This window comes from Cornus florida, unplaced genomic scaffold, assembly GCF_030987335.1.
Source record: "Cornus florida cultivar Cherokee Brave unplaced genomic scaffold, ASM3098733v1 CherokeeBrave_3.0.0_Hap2_Chr08, whole genome shotgun sequence".
Lineage (NCBI taxonomy): Eukaryota > Viridiplantae > Streptophyta > Magnoliopsida > Cornales > Cornaceae > Cornus > Cornus florida.
Genome location: NW_026775578.1, coordinates 6,004,847 through 6,032,153, shown reverse-complemented (window position 1 = coordinate 6,032,153; position 27,307 = coordinate 6,004,847). Strand labels below are relative to the sequence as shown.

The following is a 27,307-nucleotide window of genomic DNA, read 5'->3' as shown; positions in this document are numbered from 1 at the left end:
AAGAAAGAGGGGTGGAAAGAAAACAGGAGGGAATGAACAAAATTCCTTCGTTCGGTAGGAAGAAGACACGGAGGGAAAGGAAAATAGGAGGGATATCTTATCCCTCCCTCTTAACAAGTTTTCATCCGCCCAAATTTGGGCGGAAAACGGGAGAGAAAACAAGTGGAGTTATTATAATACTATTAAATTACAATATTATCCTTTTCAAATATTAAAAATTAAACCCTACACATCTCATCTCACGCAAAAAAAATAAAAAATAAAAAAAATAAAAAATAAAAAAAAACTATCAAGGTATGATTCATGTGTTTTATATATAGATATATATATCCTTATTTGGTCGAGATCTGGATCTTATATATATATATGTAAGATAAAAGGAGAAGGTTCAAGGCAAGATAAAGGAGAAAGTATATATATATGTATATATATATATATAAGTTGTTTGTTATATAATTTCCTTATTAGTAAAAAGCGAGGATGATGATGGCTATTTACTGGAAAAAAATAATAATGAAGGTATAATGATAAAAATAATTTTAAATTCTCCTTTCCCTTCTCTCGCAACGAACAAAGGAATTTGGTAAGTTCTTCTCTTCTCTTCCATCCAACCGACTAAAACGAGGGAAGTCCATAATCTCTTCCCTAAGAATGTTTCATCCTTCCCTTCTTCTCTCCCTTCCATCCAATTTATTTCCTTCATAACGAAAGGAGCCTACCAACAAGAGAGAGAGTTTGGGCAGTGCAGTTATGGTGGACTTTTATAAGTAGAGAGAACTGGAGAGGAATGGCTGTTTGTGTTGGAAAGGTGTTCAAATTTCACAAATAATTGTGTTTTTCTCAAATTTCACAAATTTTAGTTCTATGACTTCAATTTCATGAACCAAACACACCCTTGAGGCTAATTTGATGACCCGTTCTTGACAGGTTGGTGCTACAATTCCTAAAAAGCTGGTAATTAATCCTATCTACAAGAAATCTTGATCTTTGAAAACTTTCAAACATTCGTTTTAATAAGGATAAAAGTTTCTTTTGATTTTTCCGTTAACTGCAAACTGTGTCCTTAAAATGCATCAGAACTTTTATTTTTTTAGTTGAAAGAGGTTATTTGCAATACAGCAATAGATCAGTGGAGAGTGTTTTTTTTTTTTTTTAATAAAGTTTTGCACCTTCATAATTTTCAATCCAAATTCCATAAAATTTTGACATCAAGGTTAAGATGAATATGCGTAGTAGATCATACTAGTTGACAGAGACCATATCCTGTGTCATTGTAACGGGCAAAATCAAAATCCACCTGTATTTCTCCATCGAATCGCATCAATGCTTAGCTGGATCATATGGAACTCTTGCCTTCAAAGATGTAAGAGAGCAAATGATGGTAAATTCACAATATGTTCAGTGTATATATATCTATATATATATCATCTTAATTTTGAAGGATTGAGAGTCAAAGAAAGTTGAGTTTGGGCAAGTACAGTTACGGTGGGTAAACTGGAGAGGAATGGTTGTTTATGTAGGAAAGGTGTTTAATGAAGGATTCTGCAGGCTGCAATTCAATTGGCGCAGGATCATTTATATATTTATGCAAAGAGATCGAGACCTGGGAAAGTTTGTTTGCTGAAGAACGTGTGGCTCAGTTGTCCCACATCGCTTATGAATAAAAAGGGAGAGTGAGAAGGTGACTATAAAACGGAAGGCTAAGATCAAGCATATTATTTGTTCTTATTAGTTTAATATTAAACTTGATACGTGGACTAATGGCTCACATGATATTAAATTAATTTTTTAAGGGGCAGGGCTCAGTACAGTAGCTTGCTGCTGGGGCTCTCGCGTGTCGCCTAGGTTCTGCACTACTGCCTTGGCCTGGCGCACCCCTCCCAAATCAAGTTCTAAAGTTTCTCCAAGTTGCTATTGAAATTAAGTTTTGGAGCCCAGCTTCCCGACTAACTGAATCGTGCGCATTGCTAAATGGGCCTCCATTGGGACTAGAAAATGAGGAAAATATAAACCAACGCTTGAAAAAGTAATGAAGGAAAAGAACAAAAATAGATATTGAGCTCGAAGTTTCTAAACAAGAAGGGTAGTGTGAACTCGCTCGAACAATTCATAGCTTCCTATGCACATATTCATGAAATGTTTATGAACTAGTTCAATGATGGTTTGAATGTATCATTTTCTTAACAATATTGATCTCAAACTCGAATTTGAGTTAAGTTCAAGCCGGAACACTGCTCAAAACTGTAACTATCTAAAACTCAAGTCGACTGGGGCGCGCCTAGTTATGAGTTCTTTTAGCATATTATGTGGGTCCAAAGTAAATTGGACCAAACTCAAATCATGTGGCACATGTGCAATCACCAAGACCATGATGACTCCACCGTCTATTTTTACAATTATGCAAAGCTGGGTGTCTCTCTCTCTAAAGAACTTGTACATTCATAATAATATCACTCTCTCTCTATCTAATAATAGGAGAGAGGTACTTCGGAAGAAGGAAGCTGCGATTTCACATGGTGTCCATCCACTTTAGTTGCACATAGTGACATAGCACCCTAATTTTCAATTGGAACCAATCCACATGTTTGCATGTGAAATTCAGCAGTTATTCTGTTAAAGAAATGCACATTTTAAATTAAAATAATAATAATTATAAGAAAATGGCGGTTGGTGAGCTCACACCATGATTGGTAATGCCCATCACTCCCCCCATTTTTGCCTCCTTCCCATTTGTCATTAATTTATTCTATTATTAGTTTCTCTTTGTGCACAATATTACCTTCATCTACACTATTTTAGACTATTTAGTATAATTATTTGAAAACCAGTGTCGCTTTAATGTCTCAATTTAATTTCAAATGCATTTTGTGTTTGGAATATGGGAAAAAAAACCTTTTCAAATAGATTTGAAAATGAGTTTCAGAATGTTTTAGGAACAAATTTCAAAAGTAATACATCCAACCCTCCTGGTGAAAAGATTACACATGACTTTTCCCACCAAATTTTTATGCATTGAATTTGTTCTTTTTACTGAGCGATAATTTTCAAAAATAGCACTCAACTAATCCTCTTGTTGGAATGAGACCATCCATTTGAAATTAATTTCTGCATCAATTGTATTTTCATGTTAAAACTTACTAATGGTATGAGAATGCTAGTCTACTATAAATATCACGAGCTTGATGATGAAAATAATATTACTGGATGCAAGGGATGGCCTGCATTCATAATCATTACCTCATCACTCATCAGGTAGAAGCCTGAAAGACACTCGAGATTCCATTCACCAATAAATATGTATATATATATTTCTATCATGTATGTATCATTACATACATGATAGACCTTCATTAGTTTATCCAAGCATTTGATAATTATTACCCACTTATAATTAAGTTGACTATATATCAATAACACAATAACAAGAATCAGGAACAATGTATGTATGTATCAGCAATAAGAACACATTCTCTCCATGTTTGATGTTGGAATCATTTTCAATAAGTACAAAGTTCCAGTCATTACTTGCATATTAACAGCTGTTGCAGAACCCAAGACCACACGAACTCAAAAATCTAATCCAAATGTTATATAATACTCAAATATTTTTCAAACACAAACTAATCAACCAATCTTCTCGCCCTTACTTCTCATATAACCCACACTTTCTCTCTCCCAATATCACACAAGCAAAAATGATGGAAATCTAAGAGATAAACCATCCAGACAGCAATTATGAAGAACAACAATATGAAGTTTCAAACCCTGTTGTTGTTGTTTTTGTTCTACTGTTACATTGGTTATGCTAAGGTAACTGAGAAAGCTGTCTTGACTGATCAAGTATCGGTTCTACTATCGATAAAAGTAGGGCTCATCGACCCCTTTAATCAGCTTCAAGATTGGGAACTGCCAAAGAATGGGTTGGGGAACAATTCAATTCCCTGTAATTGGAAAGGGGTGTGGTGCAACTCCAATGGTGCTGTCTGGAAGCTCGATCTCTCCCACATGAATCTCAATGGCACCATATCGGATGACATCCAACAGTTGCAGAGTCTCACTTCTCTCAACTTATGCTGCAATGGGTTCTCGTCATCATTGCCACAATCTATAACCAATCTTGCTGCACTGAAGAGCCTTGATGTGAGCCAAAATTCCTTTGTCAATAGCTTTCCAATGGGTCTCGGAAGGGCAACTGGGCTAACGACATTAAATGCTTCGAGCAACAACTTCTCAGGTTATCTCCCTGAGGATCTTGGAAATGCAACTTTGCTTGAAAGCCTAGATGTCAGAGGGAACTTCTTCCAAGGTTCAATTCCGAAATTCTTCAAGAACTTGGGGAAGTTGAAGTATCTTGGCCTTGCTGGGAATAATTTCACAGGCCGAATACCCCCAGAGCTTGGTCAACTTTCATCACTTGAGACTATAATTCTCGGGTACAATGAATTCGAAGGTGGAATCCCAGCTGAACTTGGAAATCTCACCAATCTCAAGTATCTTGACTTGGCCGTCGGCAGTCTTGGCGGCTCAATTCCTGCTGAATTGGGGAGACTAAGACAACTAAATACTGTTTTCTTGTATAAGAACAATTTTGAAGGCAAGATACCAGCTGCGATCAGTAATATTACCTCGTTACAGTGGTTGGATCTTTCTGATAATTTGTTATCAGGAGAGATTCCACCTGAGATAGCTCAGTTGAAGAACTTGCAGCTCTTGAATCTGATGTGCAACAAGTTGTCAGGTCCAGTTCCTTCTGGACTAGGAGGGTTGACTCAACTGGAAGTGCTTGAGCTATGGAACAATTCCTTGTCAGGTCCTCTGCCGAGTGATCTTGGCCATAATTCACCATTGCGGTGGTTGGATATATCGTCAAATTCGTTCTCTGGTGAAATTCCTGCCAGCTTGTGCAATTCAGGTAACCTCACAAAGCTCATCCTTTTCAACAATGCTTTATCTGGTCCAATTCCTACGGGGTTGTCAAAATGTACGTCCCTAGTTCGTGTTCGTATACAGAATAATATTCTTTCCGGGACAATCCCAGTAGGGTTTGGCAAACTTGGGAAGCTTCAGAGGCTGGAACTAGCGAATAATAGCCTCACTGGCCAAATCCCAGATGACATTGCTTCTTCTACATCACTCTTATTCATTGATTTCTCTCGGAATCACCTCCAATCCTCTCTACCTTCCTCCATTCTGTCCATTCCAAATCTACAAAACTTCATGGCCTCAAATAATGAATTAGAAGGTGAAATCCCAGATCAGTTCCAGGACTATCCATCACTTTCAGTGCTGGATCTCTCATCAAATCATTTCACTGGAAGCATTCCGGAAAGTATTGCTTCCAGCGAAAAATTGGTAAATTTGAATCTTCGAAACAATCAGTTAACTGGGCTAATCCCAAGCACAATAGCAACGATGCCCACGTTATCTGTTCTCGATCTATCAAACAATTCTCTTACTGGTGGGATCCCTGAAAATTTTGGTAACTCTCCAGCCTTAGAAATGCTAAATGTCTCTCACAACAAGCTAGAGGGGCCTGTGCCTGATAATGGTGTACTTAGAACAATAAATCTAGATGATCTTGCTGGTAATGTCGGTCTCTGTGGTAGCGTGCTCCCTCCATGCTCTCAAAATTCAGCATACACATCAAGGCAGAAGAGCTTGCATGCAAAACACATTATTGCTGGTTGGGTCATTGGAATTTCATCACTTTTGGCTATTGTGATGGCAGTTTTTGGTGCTCAGTCTCTATACAAAAGGTGGTATTTAAATGGAACTTGTTTCGAACAAAGATTCAAATTGGGCAAAGGAGAGTGGCCTTGGAGATTAATGGCATTCCAGAGGCTTGGATTCACGAGTAATGACATTCTAGCCTGCATCAAAGAATCGAATGTGATCGGAATGGGAGCAACAGGGATCGTTTACAAGGCAGAGATGCAACGATTGAATACAATTGTGGCAGTTAAGAAGTTGTGGAGTTCAACGAATGATATTGAAATGGGAAGCAGTGATGATCTCGTGGGGGAGGTGAATCTCTTGGGGAGGTTAAGGCATCGAAATATAGTAAGGTTATTAGGATTTCTACATAATGATATCGATGCAATGATACTTTATGAGTATATGCAGAATGGAAGCCTAGGAGAAACTTTACATGGCAAACAAGCAGAGAGGTTGCTGGTAGACTGGGTCTCGCGATACAACATAGCAGTTGGAGTTGCGCAAGGGCTCGCTTACCTCCACCATGACTGTCATCCTCCAATCATCCACCGGGATGTCAAGTCAAACAACATACTGCTTGATGCGAACCTTGAGGCCAGGATTGCTGATTTTGGGTTGGCAAGGATGATGCTTAAGAGGGATGAGACAGTCTCAATGGTTGCTGGATCCTACGGATACATCGCTCCTGGTGAGTTAACTGTAGCTTTGAACTGTCTTAGTTTTGATCAATGCTCTGTTCTAAATGTAGAAAAGACTACTTCATCAACTTAACTAATTAGCTACCTTAGGCCGTTAAAAACCTGAAAAGTATCTAATACTTAAGAAAGCTGTAAATAGTCTGCAGCAGAAGCATAATAGTGAAAGAAATCTATTTCATGATTCATCTGCGACTAACAATCACGTATTTAAATGATTTCTTGGCAGAGTACGGATATATGCTGAAGGTTGATGAAAAAAGTGATATCTACAGCTATGGAGTTGTTCTGATGGAGCTTTTATCAGGAAAACGGCCATTAGATCCTGAGTTTGGAGAGTCAATTGACATTGTCGAATGGATTAGAAAAAAGATTAGAGATAACAGGTCTTTAGAAGAAGCACTAGACCCCACTATAGGAAATTGCAGATATGTCCAAGAAGAAATGCTCTTAGTCTTGCGGATAGCAATTCTCTGTACGGCCAAACTCCCCAAGGACAGACCCCACATGAGGGATGTTATAACAATGCTTGGAGAAGCAAAGCCTCGGAGGAAAAGCAGCAGCAGCAGTGGCGGAGATGTTGCTAACAAAGATAAGCCAATCTTTAGCACATCGCCTGTAAATGTTCTTCTGTAACAACAGAATCAAGTTCATCCAAGGCATCCTGTTTAATTCTTCCTTTGTATGTAAAAGTTTCTTTGTTGAATTTGTAATCACTTGTTCGACTTGGACCTATCTAGCCGTTTACCTGTAACCTTTCACTATTTTTTGTCATAAGCAACTAAGATTACACAATCTTGTTGTACCCAATATTAGAATAACAAATTTGTTATTTCTGCTAGCAAGTATAAATGCTCAGAAGCCATATACTCTCTTATTTTCTAACCTACACTTTGTCCGATATCTCATGGTTGCAGTGCTTTCTAATGACTGATAATATTGAATCTACATTCCAATCAGATCCTTGAATGGCATTTCTATGAGATCCAAGCTCCTTTCAGTTCCTTCTTGGAATTCTTCTTGAACTTTCTCACAGAATTGTTCAAACTCAGAAAAGACTTTATCGATCCGATCCAACTTTAAATTTTCAAGTTCACATCAAACTATTTTCCTTATTCAATTACAAAAAATTATTTCTTTACGAAGCCAGAACTTCTAAATCTCACTTACAGGGGGAAAAAAATAACTTCCAAATCTCATATTCATCCTTGCATGGACCAAAGCACTCACAACATCCTTCCGCAATTCAGTTCTAAGATAGACATTGTTCAACAATCTTTTAATGTCACCTCCAGGGTCGAAGAAGAGATTGTATTATGATTTTACAACAATGACAATGATCTGTTAGAAGCAGTATTATTTAAAGGTCATATTAGCACTATATTCATTAATAAGTTTAGTATTAGCGGATTAGAACTTTAAAATGTTAGGCTAAAGGTTATCACAGGATTTTTTTAAGGCCAACCATAAAAGATTTCATTCTATTGGTAAGAGTTAGTTTCTATATTAAAAGATAATTCTATTTGTATGGAACTTTAAAATATAAATTTTATCATTTACCCTGAACTCAAAGCTAGTTTTGCATCTAGTGGAAGATAAATAAACATTTCCCCCCACAACAGACTAGAGAATATCGAAAACCAGAGGAAGGAAATCATCGCAGATCAAGTTATATCATCAATCTTTGCACTCAAAGCTAGCTTTGCATCTAGTGGTAGACAGATAAACATTTCCTCCCACAACAGGCTAGAGAATAAGTAAAACCAGAGGACGCAGATCAAGCTATATCATCAATCTTTGCAACACCATGGACGTTTACTAGGTTCACAAACACACAAGTATTCTCCCTCATCAAATTCAAATATAATCAGATTATTTCAGCTTCATCACTTTTTCATGATGTCAAAGTTCAATAGGAACTAATTTCACAACTCCAGAAGCATGGTAAATCTGATTGAATGACCGTCCCAATCTATTGATGTTATATAAAGGGCCCACACTGTCAGCTTTCCTTGGTTTCCAACACACCAAACTCGTACCAACTCCAAACTTCCAACAACGTTGTTAAAGATGGTTGTTGACTCAAAATACAGTGTTAGCCTAAAAGTTCCTGCAACTCTGCCTTTTATGCTCTTCACATTTTAAACGAAAATCTTTTTGTAATTTCAGATTACAAAATCAGCAGCCGCAATTAACTCAATACGATAGTCAATTGAAAAAAAAAAAAGAACCACGAACTTCCATCAAGATATAGGTACCAGATATTCTCAAGACAACAATTGAAACAAAAAAAAAAAAAAAAAAGAAAAAAAAAAAAGAAAAAGGAATAGCATCATAATGGACACTTCAAATACAAAAACCATGTAAACTCTCTTTCCATTAACAAGGATTGAACAAATCCATTTTAAGGTGTAGCAAAACTCAAAAATCATATCAATTAAGCACTCCCTTTACAGTATCAAAGAACAACTTCCAGTGTAAGTATGCATGTGTATATAACACAAAAATAAAGACGCTACTAACTTCACAAAAAGGCTCGCCTCAAAAACAGATAATTAACGTATGAAAAAAACATAAAAGCAAATAGTGTGGTGACCAAAAACAACAGATGAACCAGAGGATCGGCCACTAGTATAACAAAATGCTTTCACCATTCAGTAGGCGTCTTTTCCTTTCCATGTTTCACTCTTCAAGAGACGATCTGTTTTCATCTTACTGAAAATAAGCAGGAAAAATCTATATGGGCTTACTTTCTTTGTCTCGCGTTCCTTTCTTGAAATCCTGGAGCCGCAAAGCAAGAGACAAAAAAAATGTATTGAGTATGAAAATATATACAGCGCATATGCAGTATCACACCAAATTACATAGTTAATTACACATCTACATACCAAGTCCATTAGCTTCAGCTGTCCTCATGATTCTAAGCCTCTTCACAGAGCTAATAAACATCCTGAATACAAAGTACAACAAAAATGCGACTGTCAAAACAAACAAACAAAAACAACTTGATTAAAGCATTCAGCAGCAGAGAACATAATCTTCTAAAAGAACATTAAAAGGTCAACTGGTCGAGGGAGAGCAAAAATTTTCAAAATAAATAAATAAATACTATATTCTTTACTTGTCCCATATTTGATGAATTTATTACAGTTCAACCTTTATTCTTTTCCATCGTGGTGAAGTTTTAATCCCATTATATGCAGGAATGAGAACCCCAAAATCCATCCATAAAACGTAGACAACATGAAAAATTTGCCTTAATCTGCAGCTAGAGACTCGCACTAAATAGATGGATATTTCAAGGGGAATACTCATAGCGATTTCATGGTCAAAAGGAGAAGTTCACACTCCTTAGTACGAGGTGTGTGCGCTAAATACCTTTTCACTGAAACATTTAGCTGAGTTCATGAAAAGCACAGAGAAGTTCCCCCACTATTAAAGAAAAAACAGAAATATCCCAAGAGTTTGTGAGTTAATTTTTCTTTTGAAATGAATATAACTAATTTGTATGATTTACCAAAGCAGTGATGGCCATTGGTGCTATCAAGTACGGTATTTCTAACAAATTTCAGTACAAGATTTCCCATTCAAAATAAAATGACCAGAAGCATTTCAGAAGAAATGAAGTAAACTGAAAACTAAATTTCAATTATTATATGTTCAAAAGAAACAATGGTATATGTCTATAAGTTGTACTGAGTGAAAGATATATACCCCCAAGGAACATCTCCAAGAAGCATCCAATCTCCCTCTTTGTCTTCATAGGTGAGCACAAATTTGGATGAACTGTATAAAAGTTTTGAGGATCCTGTGGCTTCATTCATTACACCTTGCTCCTCTATGCCTAAAATCACACATATGAAGTCAGTAGCATTCACCAAACAAACAAGCAATGTCTGCTTCACAACTAGTCAAATAGATTAAACTAACATGTTGTTTAAAATAGGGATTTGAATGTCAATGGAACATCAAAAACTATGATAATTTGTTTCAAAAATTCAATTCATATGGCAAATTTTATAGAATTATAAATATGAACAATTTTAACAAATAATATATAAAATCATCTACCTATTGAATTTTTGAACTTAAACCTTTGTCCTATGAAGCAAGCAAGAAAATAGGATACATATCATATCTGGGGGTTTAATGATTTAATCTTCAAACCACCCAATTTCAGAATTAGTAAAGTTTGTAGCATGGGAAGCATAAATAGATCAGAGTCACATTGGAAACCAGCAAATCAGAATTTATAGAACAGCTTATGCAGATTAGTCAGTATGTTGAAGCTTTTGAGCCACAAAATGAATGTTGAACAGATCATTAATGTTTTGTTTTAAGAAACGAAATGTATTAGAAAGAAGGAAAACCAACATCTGAATTTAAAATCTAAACATAAAAGAGAAGAACAACGCACATCTTGCATTGATGGATGTCGTGGGTTTACCGAACATGTCTTCCAGTGTCCGCACTAAGGTCTCATAACATCTATGAGCATTTAGATCCACCTTTCTTCCAATTAAAATTCCATCCATATTTACCTTTACGAACAGGGAAGTCTTGCGGTGCCCATTCTCCTTAGCATTAATGTCACCATTGCTGCCACTACTAGTCTTTTCTGCCGTACAATTATTTCTTTTACTTCTCCCAACTATCAAGTCAAATTCTTCAGTGGCTGGTGATTTTGCTCGGCTAACGAAGTTGTTCATCCGATCTCTTTTTAAAGGAGGCCAACCCACAACATGACTGCTTCAGGTTTCAAGTTACAAAGAAAAAGAATCAATCTCATTGGATAAGCAAATGGCAACTACATGTAAAAAGCCCAAAGCCAGTCACCTCAGTAAAATAATGTTCGTGGCAAACAGGAAAAAACAACATCAGCAAAATACCAGTACAAGAAAATCTAAAAGGAACGAGACTTTTCAAATGAAAGAATTATAACACATGTAGCACACTAAGTCACCACAAAGAGAATGCATATGATTATTTGGTTACGAAACCAAGAAACAACAAAGATATCCAATGGCCAAAAAAAAACCTAGACCCTGGAAGAAGCCAAATTGCCAATACTATCCATAGTTTAGCAATCACCAAAAAGAAAGGAAAAAATAAATAAAAAGAACCAAATATTTACTTTACCGAATACCGACAATGATGACCAAGATGATTAATTCATTGTAATACATGAAGTTTTTGGCAAATACTTAATAGGACCTTGTATCAATTCTATTTTGACGTAGCTGATTCTCTCTTAGGGTTGCCCCATTAGTATTATTGTAAATCTTGGTCATTTGGATTGTTCAATTGATATGAATACTAATTTACCAACTCATATAAGATAATAGCTAGCCAAGCCGAGATGATTTGTGTGTATAGAAAGCACATTTTATTTCCAATATCAGATTCCTTAAAATTCAATAAAACTAGTGAATAATCAACAAGGAAGAAAAGATAATTAACCCAATTCAAATCAAAGGAAAGAAAACACAGAGTTGGGAAAAAACTTAGAAAGAGCCAAACAAAGGAAATAGAATGCTGGCCACAATCTTTAAATTAGAGTCACCGTAACGGCATCATCAATCATATCAGGAACATGAACACATATAAATAAAAGGCAGAAGGAATAATTAATGATAATAATAATAATAATAATAATTAATAAAAAGTCACAAACATAATACCAAAATAAAACATATGAAATAAAAAAATAAAAAATAAATAAAAAGGAAAAAGACAGAAAGAAAGAAAGAAGGTATATACTTGTGAGGAGGTGTCTTGGTAGCAGCAGAGACAACATCTTTGGTGACAGAGGAAGAAGAAGAAGAAGAAGAAGAGTTGGTGGTAAGCAAAGAATTAGGGAAATGTTGAGGGGCCAAGATCACAGCACGTTGATTCCATGGAGTTAGGGTTTGGGTTTGGGTTGGTAGGGACTTGAAAAGAGGACCACCAAGGCTCAACCCAAGACTCAACTCGAGCTCAGACTCGGACTCATGAGAGGGGTATGAAGAAACCTCGGTGGATGACAAGACCAGATTGAGATTGTCCTCCTCCTTTGACACTATCGTTGACATGTTTGACCCTCCTGTTTTTGAACTTGAACCACCACCACCTCCACAACAAGAAGACTCTACTGCTACTGCTATGTGATCTGTACCACCATAACCACCACCGCCGCCGCCTAAAAACCCCAAACAACTACCTTCTTTCATAATAACAGAGAATGAAGAAGAACAGAGATTTAAATATTTGTTTTTAAGGTTGTTCTTTGGTTGGTAGGGGAAATTAATATATTATTATGTTTTGGGACCCACCTGTCTGCTTTGTGCGCTGCATCGCTCCATCGATTTCTCCTTCCTTTGACTCTTTTCATTTGACCTTTCCATTTTCTCGCATTATAGTATTTCGGTTTTTGTAATGGTCTCCGAAGTCCGAACACCAAATACTTTGGACTTGGTACTCCTATTTTGATTTTGGATTAATAATAATCCTAATAATTACTGGAAAATTATTCTCTGGCCGCCAGCGGAACAGAGACAGGCATCTTCTTCTTATGTATTTGTTCGTCTCCGGCGGATTCGGCCAGAGAATCACGGTCTATAACAATTATTACTTGTATAAATAAATATAAAAATAAAATTAATCGGACCCATTTCTTTGGGTTAAATCAAAAGACATCTAAATTCTAAAACAAAATTTCATCGTCACTAATATTCTTGAGCTCACCAACCAATACGAGTTGCAGAAACTATCCTCACCGGTGACTCGGTGAGAGATAAATTGTTAATGCATATATAAAATTATTTTAAAATGTATATTTATAAACAAAAATATAATAGTGGTTTGATATTGTTTTTAAAAAATATAAAATAAAGCAAATAATTACTAATAATATAATATGTAACATTGTTAGATAATCTTGAACCAGGACCAATTAACATTCATGTCATGTTCAAATATAGTTCGTAATATTTTATTAACTCATTTTTTTTTTATGAAATTGGAGTCAACCATATAGTCCAAGTGGGAGAAGCGTCCGAGACAAAAAGAACATTCATAGTAGTTTTCTAAACTAAAGGGATCAAAAGCCTGCTTTTCTTAACTTTCTCTGGTTCCACGTAGCCCCAAGCCCAACGTGTTGAGCCTTGTAAACTTTTTGTCCTACCTTTGTCGGGTTGTCGTTTGGAGAAAAGCATTGTGGATCCCACTTTTCTTGTTTGACAAGGTTTTTTTTTCTTTCTTTCTTATTTCTCGCGATAAATCTGATATTCTAGGCCCACATTCTTTTGGGCTTCGTCGAATAAGATTCTTACTCCGGGTTGCACAAAGTCTGGTCGAAGCCCAGTAAAGGCCTGCACCAAAACATTTTATTGCTAGTTTATTGGTAGTATTATTTTCTTGTATTATGTAATAAATATATGTGTGTAATGAAAAATAGCTTTTAGAGAGAGAGATGAAAGAGAAAGAAATGAAAAATAGCTTTTATTCAAACATATACAAAGCAGTGATACATATGACTTTTAATAGGCTCAAGATAAAGCTTCCCAAACAAGCCATAATAAAACTTTCATGGTAAGCCAAAAAGTCGTCATCATGAATGACTTAAACTATTGTGAGCCCCACAAACTTATATATATATAACATAATAGCTTATATTGTTAACTTATGTATCTCCTATTCTCCTGTGTATCAAGAGAACTGGAGTGTTAAGACAGTTGTTTCATCCTATGTCTTTAAATCCTTATACAACGACTAAATTACATTGTTATTTTATGATGGTGTAACGCGACACAAAATGTCTCCCCACAAGAGGGAATCTGGGTTCCTCTACCAAATGCTTTGGCAGAGTTTTGTGAATATGTGGCAGGGAAATTCAAATTCTCATTTTATGAAAAACAAATTTAGAGGAGAAAATGCTTAGAACTCACTTTAAATAAACGACTATTTCATCACTTTCCCTTATTAGACTCTGATGTTGCTATCTGTACTGTAGCTTTTAAGCTAACACCACCCCCACCCTCCAAAAATAGAGGTAAATACATTGTATACTTGCTTGCACAACCTAAGAAGCAGTAGTGAGTGCGAGAGTGGGAGCACGAAAGATGGCAAAATTTGAGTATGAGTGGATTAAGAGTGACAGTGGAACGTAAGGGTGGCACCCTTGTGTGACTTGGTGCACAACCACATATGTGGCCAATGCCATCCTAGCAACATAGATCGGTACTATAATGTTCACACCAGCACCAGCAAACATCCTGTTTGGCAAGAAAATATACTTTTAAGAACAAGAGTATGCCTAAAATAGGGAATTTTGAATACATTATTCAACCAGAAATCCTTATCTGGGTACACCTCCTGGAAAGACAACACAAGCAAGTTCTAGAGAGTTGATTCTTTTTCAGTACAGAATGCACCAAGGAAAAGCCATTTAAAACCTATCAGTGTTTTAAATACATGCCTGGCAAATAGTTCTCCCACAACAGAGAAAATGGTCTTCAAACCCAGTTTTAGAGGAAGAATCATCCCTCAGAATAATCTGTGAATCTAACTCGCAATCAAAAAAAGTCACTACATGTGTTGGTTCCCCTTAATCGGGGGTGCTACGAAGCACGTAGTGGATACAGACCTAACCTTTTGCATCATTTGCATAAAATAATTGTCCTAGGATTCAAACTCACATTCTCTACTTTGCAATCTGAGCTTTGAGCAACGGACCAAGTAATGGCCATCATCAATCATGAAGACAAAATCGTACCAAATGCTCCATTTTACATAAATCCAAACACTAATAAAATTTAATATCACAATCATTTACATAGTTTCAAGATTTATAATCTTCTCAATAAATGTCTTCTCTTGTGGCTTAAGCTATCTAACAAATTTCCTCTACGGCCGAAGAATTTATTACTCAACCCACTATCAGTATAAGATCTCTTAACAATTCAATGTTTGATATATATTTGGACAATCCTCGACCGATCTTCAACATGCCTAGTATAAACAACCCAATCCTTTTACTTCACCGTTCCAATTTACTTCACTTGACAAGAGGCACTATACTGTCCGTCTCCAAATCATCATCATCATCCTTGCCTTCATCCCATATGAATGGGGTCCGTCTCCAAATGCTATCGGTCTTTAAAACACGTATGACAATTATACATATGGTCACAGCAAGACAAACTAAAATATTTACGTATTCTACCTGCGTAATATGAACATAATGGTAGATGGAGAGCGATTATCCAAAAAAGAAGTTGGGAGTCTTGGACAAACCTAGGATCTTTCGTCTCCCACCCAGTTGTTCTTCTCCTTTGGTCCAGTAGGGCCTTCCTCACCATACAGCTCCAACGGAAACTTATCAAAAATATTCTCCACTGAATATCTAAGCATCAGTGGCAAAAGTTTGATGATCTTATCCAGCTCAGTTCTTGAATCATACACAATGGTCGGACCCCACTCTCTCATATACTGCAACCAACATGGCTCACTAACAACTCCATCTCCAAGATATTCAGCTGCAATAATTTCATACTGGATGCTTGAATCCATGTAATAATCGCTACGTGCTGCATCATTCCTCACTCCAATCCCAAGCTTTTTGGACCCTTGAAGATAGCTCCCAGGATGAGGGAAGCTTGCATGGCCACTTTTCGATGAGTAAACAATAGTTTTATTTCCCTCTATGAACTCCAAATCAAAAGCATCCACCCACTGGCCCCCACTGTGCTGTGAGAAATAGATACTCCAAAGCTCTCCTGTGAAGTTACTTACACGAAGTGTGAAATGTTCCCAGTCACAGACATGCTGTCCAATCTTGCTAAGGGCAAGATTCATAATACCAATCTTCAGAGTAGCTGGACCATTAAAGGGACAAAAAACCCACATCACAATATCAGTAAAAGTTCCACCTAAAGCTGGCTTCACATGTATGTAAAGTTTTGCATTTTCTAAATTTCCTTGCATGACACTCTCTCTCCGATCATCACTTGGCATATCTATCCAATATTCCCCATCATTTGTCCCACCAACTGGCAAATTCGAGCCTTCAGGATCAATGGCCTCACCAACCAACTCATTCTTCTTGCATAAAATTGCACCATTTTTGAAAAACCATGAAACAGGTGATGGAAAATAAGCTTCATCGGGATGGAAGTAAACAGTGGGACCATAGTGTCTGATTAATGCATGAATCTGATCAAGATCTGGCATTGCATGCAGAATGGGGTCAGAGTTCTTCAAGCATGCAATATGTAGGTCTTCCGTAGAACTCCAATAGGTACTGCAAAAAAAAGTCCCAACAGATACACCTCTCCCAAGCATTCCCCGATGAGAGGGTCTGGTGCTCCATACTTGAAATGGTAATTTGGGAAATTTAGAACTTGTATCTAGTATCAAACAGTAAGTTTCACATTTATCTGTCAGGTCAGCTCGAATACATCTAACTTCCTCCAGCTCAGGCTTGTCTGGCTTGTTGGTGACCACGAAACCCATAGCTTTATAACCTTCAGGCGGCTGAGGCAACCAGAAATAACCACATCCCTCGAGATTTTCCTCACTCCCATCATCTGGACTCCAAACTAACGTATAATCGAGGGGGCTAAGAAGAGGCGGAGAGTTATCTGGGTTGCAAATGAAAGAATTTTGTGGTTCACGCAAACCCACTTCCCGCACCACCAGTACAAACCCTCGTAAAGGCTGGTCATTAGATTGGCAGTAGTGACCAAGACAGAAAAATCCATCTGGTATTCCAACTGGTTTATAAAATGAGACCCCTTTTTTCTTGTCCTGTAAAAGATTGCATTCCAAAATGAACTCAAACTTCGTGATTTTGAGAACTTCAATTTCTCCAAGATTTATTCTTTCGGTAGCAAATCCATGACCTGATAGTTCAAATAAAATAAAATAAAAATAAAACAATGAGAATCATTCCGCTCAAAAGAGAACAGAAAGTAAGAACAAAATGACAGTTTATATTCCATTTGAACAATCCACTTGAACATTTTGTTTTATCAGTCTCTAATTAGTAGTGAAAGCTCTAGGCATTCTAATGTAATCTTGAAGAATTTGATAAAACTTTCCACATAATGAAATGGAGATTATATCCAAAACCATTTGTGAAAATCCCTCCCATAAATAAATAAATAAAATCTACAATTGATGCTTGTAACAATAATATGAGCAAGGCAACCGATGCAAATAAAGTGACAACGATTGCCAATATCATGTCAAAAGAAATTGAAAAAATTGGAAAGGAAAAACACGCAGTCATATCCTATAAATAGGTTGTTATACTAGACCCAACTACCTAGCGATTCCGTAAAAGGCAAAAGAAAAGAAATGTAAGGATCACACCATCAAAACACAAGGGAAATTAGAGTTGTGGCACAACAAAAGTAGTAAAATCAACCCCACGAGGTTGGCCTAGTGGGTGAGAACTTGGACCCTGGTGCCTCATGAAGCATCAGATCTCAAGTTCGAGCCTCTGGGTAAACAATTTCCTTGGAGGGGGGTGTGTGAGTATCAACTAGGAAAAAAATAATAATAAATAGTAAAATCCATTTGTATCAGGAAAAAAAAAAATGCCCATAACGGTTCTTTGGACCAAAATAGAAGAAAAGGATAACAAAAATAGAACTAAAACAACATTTCATATAAGCAAAAGGGAAAATAATAGTACTAAACTCCACATTAAAGTGGCAAACAACTCCCATCTAATAAAAGAGGTAATCATGAAGTAATGGCAGAAAAACTTATGCTTCTGAATCAGACAAGATATGGAAAAGGATATACATAATAAGCCATCACTAAGAGTTTGTCCTACTATGCAGTGTGCAATAAGATACAGACTGGATGGTATAGACCCAACCTTTGGCATTATTTGCCAGACGTGGTTGATCTTAAAGTTGAATCCGCGTTCTCATACTCCCAAATTTAGGCTCAAGAAGAATTCAGACTCCTTAATTTTGATTGAAGAAAAGACTCCTAAAAATTTTATCAGAAGAAAATCACAAACCTTTGATAAATCTCTTAAATGAAAGCAAATTGTATTTAGTCTTCTGGTATTCCTGTAAGGAGTAAAAACTAAAAACCAAAATACCAAATTTTTCCATGATTAGAGTTATTACCAGAATAAGCATGTTTCTATGTTAAATGTAGAACTAAGCCACAAGAGCAGGCAATGTTAATTGGGGCAAAGCCACCAAAGAACTGCATTTTCTACTGGATAGTTTCATCAAAGAAGTGGCAAACTAGGTAAAAACCCTAGGGGCATAATCTATGGTTTTTAATGTATAGGAGAGAAACAAACTCAAAATTACCCAAAAATATTTATAGTACAAAAAAGAAAGCAAAGTACAACAAAATGAAGCCATTTCCGCACTAGAAGTCCAGAAAATCAAATGGAACGAAAACCATCAACCATTGTCTAGAGAAAAACCAAATCGAACGAAAAACCACCAAGAAAAAGGTAAAGATCTATCACTACATGCAAGCTACAAGCCTACAGCTAAACAAAAGAAAAAAAAATAGAAATACCCAACAATCATAATGTAAAATCACACAAACCCAACTGATCAAACTAGCATCTTGAAGGAACAAAATTTAAAATAAATCCCATTGGCAAAAATTCCGAAACATAAAAAATAAAAATAAAAATAAAAATAAAATGATTAAAACCCACAAAATGCATAGGGAAATCATCCAAAAATTCAAATTTGTAATAAAAATCCTGGTACCTTGGGGCCATTGTGGAATCGGAGCCGGCAGTGAGAAACTTTCAGGCTCCGGTGGCGAGAAATCGAGGACTCTGCTCCAGTGGAAACACTTGCACCCAAACATCTTAGGCGCAATCTCTCTCTTCCCACTCTCCTCTGTCAGATTCGATCAAACAAACTCAAATTCGTTTTTTAATCTTTTGATATTTTTCCAACTCTAATACGCAGTAATACCCAAATTTTAGCGGACATCAGCATATTCCCCCAAATTCTGTGAGATCGAATGGTGGCCAGTGGGACCCTTGATTAATGTGTGTGTTATTTTACTATGCTAAAACTCTCCCTCTTTCCCCCGCGAAAAGGTTTTTATTACTACAATGCTTTATATTAGAACAAAGGTAACGGACAGGAGATGTGATGCGTGTTGCCCTTCTTTGTTTGAAAAGAAAAGAAAATAAAATAAATTGCACCCAGTCACCGACTTCTTCTAAAATTTTAACACATTACACACACGTCACTGAATTTTCATAATAACGAATATTTATAATATAATATATATATTATATATTATTATAATATAAGAACTGTTTCACACCAAAAATCACCTTGCTGCCGCGATTGAGTTTAGGAGAACTCTAAGATTTTAAATATTATTAAACGATCTACCGTGTCTAATTTGCTTAAATTTTGTAAGACGTCAGTGTAATTTACTTAGAAGGGTCATTTTTTTCTTAATTTTAAATCAATAATTTTATTTTGCGAAAAAGTTTTTTATTTTTTATTTTTTTTTTAGTTTAACCATATTCAAACTTGATTGACAAACTTATTTTTTGAGAAAATCATGTAAAAAACATTGAAGGTTTGAATCTAAAGAATATTGAATGTTTGAATATAATAATATTTGTAAGTGTCTTGTTATTTAAATAGTTGAGTTTTTTTTCATGTTTAGAATTTGTATCCTAGTCTTGTACATTTTCCCACTCCTCTAACCCCCTAACTTCTAACATTCTTGTCATAAAAAAATATATATATATAATATATTATGCTTCTTCATAAATATATTTAGGATATTTTTAAATATGACTGATAATTTTTACAAAATTCTTAGCACTGCTGTTATAAACAATTGAAGAAGATAGAGAGAGAGAGAGCCAGTTTAATAATTTAAGACTATTTTTTTTGGTTTGCTTCCTCATATAATGACGTTTGCAGAAACCTGTCAGATACACCCGCTTTTTATGGGTAAATGGTCTTAAAAAACAATTCCCTTGTCAAAATCTACAAGATGGAGTTCAATTCCATTAATAATTCTAAAATCAATGTAGCCTGTCCATAACACAAATCTGTATAGAAAAGTAAAATATTCGTAAATATGTGACTAGAGCAGCAAATGGATTTGCCTGATGGGCCCAATTTAATCACAAGCTTAAAAAACTTCTCCAATAGGGTTGTTATTTATTTATTTTGTTAGGTTATTTTCTCCCACACATTCACAATGGGATTTGAGCCCACCAAAAACAAAAAATATATATTATTATTATAGCCAATTTTAGTTCAATTTTTTTTAAAAAAATATTTATTACTAATATTGTCATTGACAATTCATGCTTGGAGGGTCCTGTCCCTCTTTAAATTCTAATTGAAAATAGATTAAGTATCGGGATGATTTGCAGCACTATCCATTATTTTGTGTTTGATGTGCATGAATGAAATATAATGAAAGTGAAAATGGAATAAGATTTAGAATGGAATGATCATTCTCATTCTATTATTTGATTGTAAATATAAAATGTGTGAGAATGGATTGATAATAACTATTCTAGTATTTTGTTGCATTAATTTAAAATTTAGAATAGAATAAATTTTAAATTGAGATCTCCAGAATATCCTCTTAGTAACAAATAATGTAAATTAACAAAATGGCATTCTTCTATAATTTTTTAAAATAAATGGTGACAGTGGCAGTGGCGGTGGCGGTGGCGGTGGCGGTGACGATGGTGGTGGAGGTAAGAAGCGATAGTGGTGTAGGTGGTGGTGTTAGAAGGCGGCGGCGACAGTGGTGGTGGTTGTGGTAGAAGGCAATGATAGTAATGTAGTGGTGGTGTTAGAAGGCGGCGGCGACAGTGGTGGTGGTGGTGGTAGAAGGCAATGATAGTAATGTAGTGGTGGTGGTAAAAGGAGATAGTGGTGTAAGTGGCGATAATGTAAGCCAATAGAGGTGACTGTGGTGGAAGGCAATGGAGGTGGTAGTGGTGGAAGGCGATGACGATAGTGGAGGGTGGAAACGGTGGTGGAAAGCGATGGCGGCGGCGGCAGTGGTAAAAGACGGTGATGGAGGTGATGGCGGTGGTGGTGAAAGGCAGTGGCGGCAGCGGTGTAAAGTAGTGGTGGTGGAAGGCAATATAGGTGGCGGTGGTGGAAAATGGTGGTGGTAGAAGGTGGTAACGGTGGTGGAGGGTGGAGACAATGGCGGTGGTGGTAGTGAAAGGTGATGGCAACGGCGGTGAAAGGCAGTGACAGCAGCGGCTGCTCTGGTGGCGGTGGAAGGCAGTAATGGTGGAAGGCGGCGACAGTGGTGGTGAAAGGTGAAAGCGGTGGTGAAAGGTGGAGGCGGTGGGGGTGGTGAAAGGCGACTGCGGTGGTGATGGAAAGTGGTGAGCGGTGATGAAAATTAGTGGCGGTGACAGTGGTGAAAGGCAATGGCAGTGGTGGAAGTTGGTGGTGGTAGTGGTGAAAGGCGGGGTTGGTTGTGGTAAATAAAATAAAATAAAAAATTACTTGAGAATAGAATGACCATTTCATAAGTTTAGTAATGGAATGAATTTTTATCCTAATAAAATGATCATTTTCACTTTAAATTGTATACCAAACAAAAAAAAAAAATAGCTAAAATTAGCCACTACACCAAACCCAACATTATATTTTGTACGAGAGGGAAGGACCTCATCCTTTTGATGCTAAAGTGTCTTCGCAATGGCACGTTGATTTCTCCCATAGGAGGCTTTTTTATTATTATTATTATTGAAAGGGTAAGCTTTCTTCAATAAGAGTTGATCTTATAAAATATATCATTTTTTTTTTTATCATTTTTAAATCTTTATATTGGAGTATTAAATTTTATTTCCTTTTTTTTTTTTTCGTTTTTTATTTATCAAATTTTCAGAATTACTGAAGAAACCTATTAAACATGTGTTTACGCGTAAAATGACCTTTACGCACCATTCCTACGACGTCGCTCAAGCTTCGGGAAAAAAGAACAAAAAAACGAAATTCTTCCCACACAGCTGTGGGGCAAATGTTTAAATAATCTGCAATTTTAATAGTGAGACAATAAGCCACTCAAAGCAAGAATAAACAAAAAGACTTGACCATTGAAAATTATGGTTACCAATCATTTATACAGACCAATTGACATATTACAAATCATATCAAATAATGTCCATTGGATTAATTTGTGGAAAAATTATTTCGTGTTGCTGTGATGACAGAAAGGTGACCAAATCACAGAAAGGTTCAATTGACAACTAAGCTGCACCTGGACGGTTGTCAAGGAGAATAAAAAAGCAAAAATAAAACGTGTCCAAATACATGAATGTAGGTTGTTGTCTGGCCTCTATACTTTCCCTGAAACAAACACACACACCCACACACACAAATGTTGGACAAATTGGGGTCAAACTCATGCCTATTTAAAGTTTCTTAGCATCCAACGGTGCATATGCCTCCATGGGAAGGAGGGTGTGACCATTCCATCAAGAAGAAGAGAACAAACTGATATTTTTCTCAACAACCAGGTTGATCCACTCTCCACCATACAAATAAGATGTGTCACATATGTACATAAATTTAAGACAACAATTTATTTTTGAAAAAATTAATAAATTGATTTTCTCAATCATACACATTCCTCCTCCCACTCTCTCTCTCCTCTGTATATAAGGTGTCCCTGCATAATTGATTCAATAATACATTAATTTTATTAGTATTTCAGTCTTCTCCATTTGTCCACTATTCTGGGAAGGTTCTCTCTTGCATTTTCAAAAGAGGTAACTTCCTTTCATCTCTCTCTCATGTTCTGTCCATTGGTTTATTAGCTATAAATAAAGGGTACCTAGTTTGGCAAAATCAGTTTTCTCTAACAAACACTACCTTTTCTCTTCTCCACAGAAACTTTATATCCAACATAACACAATACGGCCATTAAAGGTAGACAAAAACAAAGAAGAGAGAAATGCTGCTTAGGAGTTCTTCAACACCGGTTCTTGGTTCTCTCCTCTCTTCCTTCTCGGAGAGTCCCATCCACCATTCTGACCCACACACCACCACCACCAAATCCCCATCAGCCACCAATCATCACAATCACAATCACATTCACAACAAACTCTCATTTCACCAAAATGGATCGCTAAATTTCACCACATATTCATGCAACACCTCTCCCATCTCTCCCGTCATTCCCGAATTATCCGAACCCAACCTGCATTCTCGCAATGGCTTTCCAAGAGCTCAGTCTGAAGGAAACTTGGAAGGCTTAGTGAATGCCTCATGCAACCATGATGAATCCCATAGTACAAACCCACACAAGAAATTTTCACGTCGCGCCGTGTTGCAGACAATCCCATCTTTTTCGTTCCACAATTCAGAAAGTAGGTACGAGGATGAAGACAGTGACGAGGAGGAAGAATTGAAAGAATTGGAGGGAAATTGCGAGTTATTTGAAAATTCCAATACGGGTGAAGAAAGCATCATGGCTATGAAAAATGGTGAGTCGCATCTGAGTGAGAAGAAAATTGTCATGAATCGGGAAATGGCACTTATGAATAAATACAGCCATGGTTTTGAAGCGGATATAGACGGGATTAATACAGAGATGTATCTTGCAACAGGGCTTGGAGTAAATGTTGCTAATAGTGGTTTTGGTGGTTCTGGTGGTGGGGATTTTATACCAGTAGCCTTTGGCAGGGATGGTGGCGATGGCACCGGCCTTGAGCAACATTACAAGAGGATGGTAGAAGAGAATCCCGGCAACTCTTTATGTTTGAGGAATTATGGTCATTTTCTGTATCAAGTGAGTAATCTTTTCCGCTTTAAGTTCTCTTCTTTTCAGCTGATCAATTTTTATAATGAATTTTTGCTCCTCCAAAATATGAAATATTGACAGCATAATGAAACGAATATTTACAAAATTTGGCATCATTATTAAACGAGACAATCTACATATATATTTCTTTTAGCTATTTGTAGAGCAAGACCGGTGTTCTGCTTTATTAAACAATTTAGAGTTCAAAATAGGTTCTCTCTTGTTATTCCCAAGTGACTGTCAATTATGCTTTTATTTTTATCAAACTTTATATAAATCCATGAATTCTGGATCTTCTTTAAGAGATTATCTACATCTCTATGTTTTTATTTTTGGTAGTTGAAGCGGGACCTTCGAAGAGCTGAGGAATACTACTCACGAGCAATACTGGCAGACCCTATAGACGGTGACGTTCTATCACAATATGCTAAACTAGTATGGGAGCTCCATCATGATCAAGATAGAGCGACAAGCTATTTTGAACGAGCAGTCCAAGCTGCTCCGGAAGACAGGTTTGTCTTGGAGTTCCAAGTCATTGTGGGTTGTATCGATCATTAATTGCCTGCACTACCTATAAGAATACTAGATAAACAACCTGACTTTTGATTTTTTGTTTTTACAGCCATGTTCAAGCAGCATATGCTAACTTCCTTTGGGAAACAGAAGAAGACGGGGATGAAGATGGTTCACAGAATGATCGCCGCCATGTTATATCACAACCTTTCCATGTGGAAGCCATGGCTTCTCAAACTGGTTAATTATGGGAGCTCTGCTAATTGGTAGAGGAAGAATCTGAAGATGCATAACATTCTTGGCACGTGTTTAAACTTAAACTAGGACCATTCTCATCTTTTTAGAGAGATGTTAATATTATGGTTGACAAGGAATAAAATGTAGGAGAAATGTGATTAGTAAATCAGGTATTTTTTGTAATAATGAAGAATTAAACTGTTCTTATGCCACTTTATATATATATATACCTTTTAAGGGACAAGTTGAGTGTTCTTCTGCCTATTGCATAGAGATAATGGTATCACAATACGGGGTAACAACAAAACAATGATGGCTGGTCATTCTGTCAATATCAAGAAGCTAAAAAAATCTGCAACCAAAAAACCAATCTGTCTTGACCATCCAAAGAGTTTCATCTGATAAAATTTATAATAGTGACTTCACTCGTTTATAATTGTCTGAACATAACAATCTGTAATAGGCACTTCTGTTTTCAAAATTGTAAAATTAACATTTTTCTCACTAACACCCAAAAGATAGAGAAATGAGAACAAAAGAAGTATACCATATTTCACATAAATTGTTACGCAACCATCAAAATATAAGAAGAAAATGTTCTTCATTGAAAACCGATAGCTTATTCAATAAAAGAAATTTATAGCTTTGTGAATAGTTAGTTATGCCTACTTGCTCGCCTATATCCTTCATCTCACTAACCACAGCCTCTCGATCCGTTGCGATCATTGCTTCCCCAAAAATCAAATCACCCTGAATTAAAGAAATCAATCCCAACTACTCAAAAAATTTTGGTTATCAAATTCACACAACAATGAAAAATAAAATAAAAAATAAAAAACACACAAGAATGAGAATATAGTAATATTTAACTGCCCCCAACATGATTAGAAACCAGTTTGCCAACTCATTAGTGGATATAATTAAGAACAATAGATTGATTCTTAATAAATGGACTAAGAAAAAACTGGAGGAAAGTGTTTTTCAACTCCATTGTAGTCTTCCATTCAAGAAACTTGGATGCAGAAACCTAATTGACAATATCTTTGACATATTTGATTCAAAAATCACTACAGACCAAATCAAAAGAAAAAACTTAAAATCGAATAAAGACACGTAAATATAAAGAATTACTGACCGTGACGAGGACGAATTGTTTGAATCCCAATCAACCGGAGAAGAAAATTGGGTTGCAGTTGAATTAGCAGATAGTACTTTCCACAACCAGCCTGAAAGAAGGACAAATATGGAAATGAAAAACTGAAGATTGCAACAGTAAACGCGAACACACAAGAAGGAGAAAATAAAAATAAAAATCATCGATTGAATCACCTGAAGAGCACTGACAGGACTAGAGTACGGATTCGCCATCCTAGGAAGAAGCATGAGGCGATAATCCACAAAACCCTATTCTTGTAGTATATCAGCACAGCTCAGGGTAGTTTAGGCATTTATCAGACAGTTTGAAATGTTCAGCAAATTTGTTCTTGTTAAAGTTGTTAGCCCGTGAAATGGTCCGAGTTTAGGAAGAGTGGTTTTATTTGAAGCTGAGTAATGTTAGCTTTCGTATATATACATACAATATCTTCTTCATTTTTGAAAAGGTGTGAGTTCGCTATATTTAATCTTGAAATAGAAAAAAAATTTCTTTTCTTTTTTGAAATATGTGAAACCCAACTGAATCATTAAATACATTTTTAATTCCCAGTTATTACTGTTAAGTATGTATAACCCAAATTCCTACTCATTCCAAGTTTCCTTTGCTGAGTTCAAAATAATTTAAATTAACAATAAATTATGACTAGGACATAAAAATCGTCCATGAAACTCAAACTTGAATTTATAATTCAATTGAAATGTTAAAATGTGAATTTTTAAGCCCGATGCTCAAATAAGGAATATTTTTAAGCTGCGAGAATTCCTTCTGCCAATAGGAGTATTCCTTGAATTGCTCACCATAAGAAATATTCTGACTGTATCAAGAGCACAAGCGTATAAAATAATTTACCAAAAATTAATAAATAAATTATTTTTGTAAAATTTTAATAATTTTTTCTTTATTATTATTTTAAAATAACCAAACACTACAAAATAAAAAAATATTTTCTATAAAATATTTTACATCCAAATAGACGGAAGACAACAAATTTGAAGAATGATGGTTCTCTACCAATTTTATACGTGGTGTTATTCAGGTTATCACTTGCCACCCTTGTTCCATATAGAAATGTTGGGCATAATAGCTTGTGATTGGACCTTACATTCCCAATAATGTTAAAACACAAGCATTCTCAAACGAGGTCGGATTGTGCCCCACAGGTAAAGAACCCCACAAATACTTATCTCATAAATTAGCA

General features: G+C 36.1%; 4 protein-coding genes, 1 long non-coding RNA gene and 1 other non-coding gene across 9 annotated transcripts; 3 read left to right on the top strand and 3 right to left on the bottom strand.

Annotated features, from left to right (window-relative positions):
• Positions 1-1,681: 1,681 nt before the first annotated feature.
• On the top strand, positions 1,682-1,880 carry LOC132272300 (U2 spliceosomal RNA). Its single transcript, XR_009470039.1, has one exon. It is a non-coding gene; the product is annotated as a U2 spliceosomal RNA (small nuclear RNA).
• Positions 1,881-3,603: 1,723 nt separating this feature from the next.
• LOC132268359 (MDIS1-interacting receptor like kinase 1-like) lies at positions 3,604-7,246 on the top strand. The gene is made up of 2 exons (XM_059769216.1): positions 3,604-6,403; positions 6,640-7,246. Exons 1-2 carry the CDS (start codon positions 3,736-3,738, stop codon positions 7,044-7,046), a joined length of 3,075 nt encoding a protein of 1,024 aa, XP_059625199.1. The 5' UTR covers positions 3,604-3,735; the 3' UTR covers positions 7,047-7,246.
• Positions 7,247-8,761: 1,515 nt separating this feature from the next.
• On the bottom strand, positions 8,762-12,647 carry LOC132269090 (auxin-responsive protein IAA13-like). 2 transcript variants are annotated; one of them, XM_059770117.1, is made up of 5 exons: positions 12,171-12,647; positions 10,828-11,159; positions 10,125-10,254; positions 9,299-9,360; positions 8,762-9,191 (listed from the first exon to the last, which is right to left on the bottom strand). In XM_059770117.1, the coding sequence occupies exons 1-5, from the start codon at positions 12,617-12,619 to the stop codon at positions 9,157-9,159; spliced, it is 1,008 nt and encodes a 335-aa protein (XP_059626100.1). In that variant the 5' UTR covers positions 12,620-12,647; the 3' UTR covers positions 8,762-9,156. The 2 variants fall into 2 exon arrangements, with proteins under 2 accessions (XP_059626100.1, XP_059626101.1); XM_059770118.1 differs by having other exon boundaries at positions 10,828-11,156.
• A 1,093-nt stretch (positions 12,648-13,740) lies between these two features.
• Positions 13,741-19,435, bottom strand: LOC132269089 (hypothetical protein At1g04090-like). 2 transcript variants are annotated; one of them, XM_059770116.1, is made up of 3 exons: positions 19,145-19,435; positions 15,684-17,290; positions 13,741-13,759 (listed from the first exon to the last, which is right to left on the bottom strand). In XM_059770116.1, the coding sequence occupies exons 1-2, from the start codon at positions 19,245-19,247 to the stop codon at positions 15,684-15,686; spliced, it is 1,710 nt and encodes a 569-aa protein (XP_059626099.1). In that variant the 5' UTR covers positions 19,248-19,435; the 3' UTR covers positions 13,741-13,759. The 2 variants fall into 2 exon arrangements, with proteins under 2 accessions (XP_059626099.1, XP_059626098.1); XM_059770115.1 differs by lacking the exon at positions 13,741-13,759 and having other exon boundaries at positions 15,160-17,290; positions 19,145-19,433.
• Positions 19,436-23,023: 3,588 nt separating this feature from the next.
• On the top strand, positions 23,024-25,166 carry LOC132269087 (uncharacterized). 2 transcript variants are annotated; one of them, XM_059770114.1, is made up of 4 exons: positions 23,024-23,169; positions 23,291-24,191; positions 24,543-24,715; positions 24,826-25,166. In XM_059770114.1, the coding sequence occupies exons 2-4, from the start codon at positions 23,355-23,357 to the stop codon at positions 24,959-24,961; spliced, it is 1,146 nt and encodes a 381-aa protein (XP_059626097.1). In that variant the 5' UTR covers positions 23,024-23,169; positions 23,291-23,354; the 3' UTR covers positions 24,962-25,166. The 2 variants fall into 2 exon arrangements, with proteins under 2 accessions (XP_059626097.1, XP_059626096.1); XM_059770113.1 differs by having other exon boundaries at positions 23,024-24,191.
• Positions 25,167-25,480: 314 nt separating this feature from the next.
• On the bottom strand, positions 25,481-26,505 carry LOC132269088 (uncharacterized). The gene is made up of 3 exons (XR_009469415.1): positions 26,283-26,505; positions 26,089-26,179; positions 25,481-25,703 (listed from the first exon to the last, which is right to left on the bottom strand). It is a non-coding gene; the product is annotated as an uncharacterized LOC132269088 (long non-coding RNA).
• Positions 26,506-27,307: the final 802 nt, after the last annotated feature.